The sequence below is a fragment of the Glycine soja genome, chromosome 3 (assembly GCF_004193775.1).
Source record: "Glycine soja cultivar W05 chromosome 3, ASM419377v2, whole genome shotgun sequence".
In the NCBI taxonomy this organism is placed as follows: Eukaryota; Viridiplantae; Streptophyta; class Magnoliopsida; order Fabales; family Fabaceae; genus Glycine; species Glycine soja.
In genome coordinates this window covers 47,563,248-47,569,518 of record NC_041004.1, presented here as the reverse complement: position 1 = coordinate 47,569,518, position 6,271 = coordinate 47,563,248, and the positions used below count along the sequence as shown (strand labels likewise).

General features: G+C 32.8%; 1 protein-coding gene across 1 annotated transcript; it reads right to left on the bottom strand.

Annotated features, from left to right (window-relative positions):
* Window positions 1-2,092: 2,092 nt before the first annotated feature.
* Window positions 2,093-3,385, bottom strand: LOC114407860 (RING-H2 finger protein ATL3-like). The gene has a single exon (XM_028371135.1). The coding sequence runs from the start codon at window positions 3,175-3,177 to the stop codon at window positions 2,395-2,397; it is 783 nt and encodes a 260-aa protein (XP_028226936.1). The 5' UTR covers window positions 3,178-3,385; the 3' UTR covers window positions 2,093-2,394.
* Window positions 3,386-6,271: the final 2,886 nt, after the last annotated feature.

Sequence of the window (6,271 nt, the reverse complement as noted above, 5' to 3'; positions counted from 1 at the left end):
GAACTAACAGTAGTACTAAGTGAAAAAGGCAACTTCTTTTGTTTAGCATAATGGCAAGTATCACAAGGCTTAATAGAATCAAATGAAATTTCATTGTATTGCGAACATAGCCGTTGCAAAACTTTATTTGAGGTATGGCCTAGCCTAGAATGTCATAACATGGAACTGTCAGTAGCATTTACAATAGAATCTGTAGTAGAATTTTTGTCCAAAACAATACAAAAATCTCTAAAAAAAGAAAAAGACTTCAAATCACTGGGATCCTACAGATGAAAAAGACCATGGTGATCTCGGGTTGAACTATCCTCCAGAGCCTCATTTATATATTTTAATCTGGCTTTATTTTTAGTCGATGTGGGACTTGGGTTTTTCCCAGCACACCCCTTCACGCCCAACACTTCTTGGGCTTGGTGCGTGAACAACAATGGTGGATGACCCTTTTTTTTATTAATCTTGAACATGAGACTTGGGTTTTTTCCAATGCAACCTCTCACGCCCACCACTTCTTGGACTTTTTGGTGCGTGAATAACAAATGGTAGGTGGTCCTTTGGATTAATTTTTAATATGCTCTGATACCATGAAAAAACATGAATAGAATTTGGAGAAAAAATAGTTTCTGGAAAATTCTCCTTATGCAATATTGTGTATTGATCAATCAATCAAAACAGATTACAAGAGTTGCTATATATACAAGCAAAACTATGGTTAGGAAGATAACTAACTAACTAACTAAGAAAGTAAGTCAATAACTAACTAACAGAATTAGTTATTAACTAAAAGAAGATAACTAACTAGGGGTGGGAATAGGCCAGGCCAGACCAGACTTTAAAAGGCCTGAGTCTAGCCTACGATGAATTTTTGAGGCCTGAGCCTGGTCTATAGCCTATCAAAATCAAAGGCTTTTATTTTGGCTCGGCCTGACTTTTTTAAAAGTCTAGCCTGATAGCCTTTTTATATTTGTTTGCTTTGGGGTAGGAATGTAATAGGAAAATTAATGAAAAAAGAAACGTTAATAAGCCAGAATAGGAAAGCCAATAAAAATAATAAGTAATATAAAGGACATATGACTCACACCTAAATTATAATTAAAGTCTTACTTGATTATAGGGATGAAAGTTATAGAGCAGTAATGTGTAATCAACTGCTGGTTTTAAAAAAAAATTAATTGTAGCCAAAAAATAATATAAATATAAATTGGTACCAAAAAATAATATAAATATACATATATAGGCCGACCTATCAAGCTTATAAGACTTTTTAACAAGTCTAAGTCTGATCTATTTAATTTAATAGACTTTTAAAAAAGCCTGAGTCTAACCTTTTAATTAAATAGGTCAGTTCAGGTCAGACTTTATGTTGTCAGGTCGTAGGTCCCTGTAGGCCGGTCTGACCTATTCCCACCCTTATAACTAACTAACTAAGAAGGTAAATAACTCACTAACACAATTAGTTATTAACTAAAACACTAAAAAAAATACAAATGACAAAGAAATAATCTAATTCTAATCGAATAATAAATTAATAATGTTGTACACATTCATTTGTCGTTTATTATTCTCTCCCTGCCCAATTTCAAAATGAAATCAAGCACTTTATGAGGAAGTGTATTATATTTGGGGGAGGTAAAGAACGCAACATAACATGTTGTCATCAACTTAACCTTAGCATAGTCAAGAAATGAGTTCAATCTAGTCCAGTCCATGTGGATGGTGAAATGTTTAGTTGTTTATTAGTTTTTTGAAATTCAATTCTGCAAATGATTTTTTAGTTAACTCAGGAAGGTCACATAGCCGCCAATGTAATGTAAGAAAGTCTTCCTATAGTTTTTTTTAAGATTATTTATATTTTTTTCTTTAATCAAAAGTCATGCACGGCTGATAGTCTTCAAATCTAATTTGAGTGTGGCCTTTGCATATTATCAACAACATTCAAATTACTACTGCGTATTTCCAATGCAACTACTATATTCAAATTTCTGCTGGCAAATAGCGGTGAGACAAAATCCCATATTATATCATTTTCACTTCACAAGGAACTAAAATTGTTTGGTCATGCTGATTGCAAATAAAGGTCCAATTAAAACATCTCCAATAAAAAAGAAAGAGGATCATTCTATTGCATTACTTGAAAGAAACCTATACTTTATACAACAAAGACAATGAAACAATGAATCTGCTAAGGCATTATATGCACAAGTATCGGAAAGACAATAATAGCACATCTATGAGAGCTGGAGGAGCTCTGACCTCTGAAGAACAGAAAAATTAAACACCCTCATGGTGTACTTGCAAACATTAGATACAATCTTCAGTCACCTGAATGCGCAATATGTGCACATGAAAGAAAAGAAAAAAAGAAAAAATAATGAATATGATTGGGAAATAATTCCTAACTCAGCTCCCTGATCCTGGTTGTTGTACATCTGGAGAAGAAGTAGGACTGGAAGGATTAAACCTTTTGTCCCTGCTCAAAAGCCTCTTCAATGACCTGAGTCTTCCCGTCATAGGCGATTTGACGTCATCTTCAGGCGACAGAGAGGTTGAAGTCATCTCACTTGGTATATCAATCACCAACATTCCATGATCATCACAAGTAGAAGCGGAAGAGGATGAGGATGAACCTTCCTCCAAAGAAGCACCACCACCACCAGTAGAACTTATTTGAGCTTGATTCCCCCAAACCAAGACGTTTGTGGGAAAAGTGGGAGATTCTGAAGATTCTTCTGAGGATGCAACAGGGTTCCTGCAAAGAGGGCAAGTAGAATGGGATTGGAACCACATGTCAATACAAGCAACGTGAAACCCATGATTGCATTTAGGCAAAAGCCTGGCCTTTTCTCCTTCGACAACCTCGGAGAGGCAAACCGCACATTCCAAACCATCCTTAAACTCTTGGGCATGGCCTTCGAATACCAACACCGGTAGGGAGCTCAGCACCGCGGGATCCAGTCCGCTTCCACCGTCTGGACCGGACGAGAAAACAAAGCGGCGGCGGCGGTGGCTGCGAGATTGGGGAGCAGGGCTGCGCCACCAGAAGTTTCTGGCGAAGAGATGAAGGCAGAGAGCAATTACAATAACGAAGAACATGATAATAATAACCACAATCATTATCTTTCCGGTTAACTCAACGGCCGGGGATTCACCCAAATGGTCATTAGCCGCGGAAGAGTCACCCATGATGATGCTATGAATATTGAAAGAAAGGGTCTTTTGGGTTGGATTGATTGAAGAATGAGAGTGGGAAGGTTGTATAAAAAGAAACCAAGTTGGAGAGGACTAGTCTGGTTGGAGAACCTCCAGAATGGACTGGTCTAACTTGGCCTTGACCCATAATAGTAACAGAGTATTCAACAACATCTTTTGCTTTGCTTTCCCTTCCTTCCACGTCTCCGGGATCCAATCTTTCTTCTTTATTCATAAATTTCAATTACCCGCAGCCTCTCTATCTCTACTATTCACTGTCAACTAGCCTTTTACTTTTCACCCTTCTAATCATTTAGATTTAACACAACACGCTCCAGTTCAACGAACAAAATGTTAGAAAATGATATATAAACTCCTACTTTTCAACTAAGCTCTTTTTTTTTTTTTAAAGTCCAACAAGTAAGAAATTTAGACTGAATTGCCCACAAGTTGCTTGTAAATTGCTATTCGAGGCCCTCTCAAAATCAACTCCCAACTTCCAACCAATTTCCTGTGATTATCATGTGTTCATAAGTCTTTTAATGTAATATATAAGAGATGTTAATTTATGCTATAGGAACCGTGTCTCTAAGGCTTTTAGTAAAAAAAAAAAAATGTTTGTTTCCATTTAATATAATCATGTTATATTATTTAATAATACGAGAGTATTTAAATTTCTAAAATATAAATATGTATTTTTGGCAATATTAATCATAATTTATTAGAAGAAAATGAGTGAAAAGTCATTCGCGAAATTTGGATTGGTTGTAACCAATGAATGATGGAATTTGGACTAGAAAAGTCTACAAGCACGAACCCGTCAAAGTATATAACTGACGAGAGAGACGACAAAGCTTTTTGGTTATGGTCTCTTCCAGTGGGAGGGGGGTTGACAATGATTCCTTACCTTGTTAACTTTTGTGAGTCTGGTATGCCAAAAACCACTACATATATGATTTTATAGGCAGATAATCATCCAGTACTTTTCTTTTAGGATAAAATAGTATTTTAGCCTCTGTATAAATATTTACGTTCTATAATTAAATTTTATAATGTTATAATAAATAGATATTATTAAATATATAAATTATATTATAATTAAAAATACGATTTCTGACAATAAAAAACTGTAAAAAATAAGTAAAATAAAAAATCATATAGTTTTGTTTATTAATAGGATTTTAATCTTTTTTTGTTTATTTATTCGGGTAAATTTTGACCGTCGAAAATAATATTTAAAAATTTAAAATTAAAAAAATTGAAAACTAAAATATACCATATTTATTTTTCACATGGCACATACTTATGTGAGAGATTAAAAAACAATTTCAAAATTCAAGTATTAAAATAATAAATTTAATAATTTACGCCTTAAGTAAATTATTTTATTCGTTATTTTCATCACTTGATAATTGATTATTAATTATAATAATTAGATAAAATCCCTATTTTTTTAAATAGTAATTTATGAGAAAAGATTTTTAACTGACCTAGGCAGAACAAAAAGAGATGGATGTTGCTATTCTTACCTCATCTTTTGCTATTAACACCCCTGATGCGCTTTAAAAATTTGTTATTTAAAAATTTTTCTTTTCATGAAAACACGATTTCATTGTTAAAATATCCAAAAAAATCATTTAAAAAAAGAATGTGTATATTAAATAAAAAGGCAACGTGTATCATCATTAAGATGATTTGTATCATAATTAATTTAATAATAATTAAAAAATAATTTTTTATACTTAATAACAATTTTTTTCAAAAAGAATTAACAATACCTACAAATACGTATTTCTGTTAAATAATATTGGATGAAAAAATACACAAATGAAAACGTTATGTAAATTACAGAATGAAAATATATTTATGTTGTGTATTATTTCACACCACTTCTTAGGCACCAGAAACGTGTTTTAAAAATGGTATTTTGCGAACAATTTTTTTTTTAGCGCATGAGGATGTAAACAGAAAAATTAGAGATAAGAATGGTGACTCCCTAATAGAAAGAAGAAAAAGAAGAAGATTGCTTGAAGAACACGAAACAAAACGAAACTCCCTCTGGTAAAGTTAGAATATATGAAAAATATGATATATATATATATATATAATAACTATAACAAGCAAATTATAATTTTATATAGAAGTAATTCACGGGCTTTATCCTCAGTCTTTCTTCCCTCTGGTAAAATCTCATTCTCTAAAAGAAAAAATAATTTTTTTTTACAAGTCTTGTATTTTAGTCTTAGATTTTCCTTGAAATCTAAGCAGGCAGGCATCAAAGTGGTGGGACATCAGGTGCTCGAACGATTTCCATGGATGACTCCGCCTGATGCAATTCTGGAACTTTCCAGGAAGGATCTCCCCCTTTGCTTAGTGCTTTAGTTGTCTTTTTTATTTATTCCAATGTACCAAAAACTAAAACGAAGATAATTAAAGGAAAATATGGTAATGGTCACAACCAATGTCTCGGTAATTAGTTGAAATCGTTTATTTTTTTTTTGGAGAATAAAACATAAGTTTTTTTTTTATGTTTTTTCTTCAAAAAAATTAGAAGATAAGTTATATATTTCAGAAAATTACAATTCCCGAATGTAAAAATTTATATTTCAGAAAATTATTCTAGAATATAATTTTATATTTCAGATTAAGTGTTCTGAAAGTTAAAAAAGATATCGGAGGTGCAGGAAGCAACTGAGCCACAAGCAAGATTTTCTACCGCGAGACATTTTGCTTTCAGAATAACTTATAACGCCGATCAATGAAGGGAGGTTACAGAAAATTGTAAAGAACCTTGAAAGAAATGATTGCTAATCGTTGACGTCAAATTTCAACAACCATGAGTGTTAAGTGTACTGCGTTCGGTATTAACCATGAGTAAAACAAAATAATAAGAAGTAAACCTAAAAAAAGAATTTTACAAGAAATATAAAATTTGATGAAGACGAGAAATAATTAATAACAAATTTTACTTGTGATGGTGGGTGATTGGCCTGGGCAAGCGATGAGCTGACAGGAAAAAGCAAAAGCAATGGGAGGTACAGATAACAAAAATATGTTTATAGCGTCCATTCAAAAGGAGGAGGGCTTA

What these genes read in the sequence shown, in the direction of transcription:
- LOC114407860 (XM_028371135.1), bottom strand. Translation starts at nt 3,177, where the DNA reads ATGGGTGACTCTTCCGCGGCTAATGACCATTTGGGTGAATCCCCGGCC.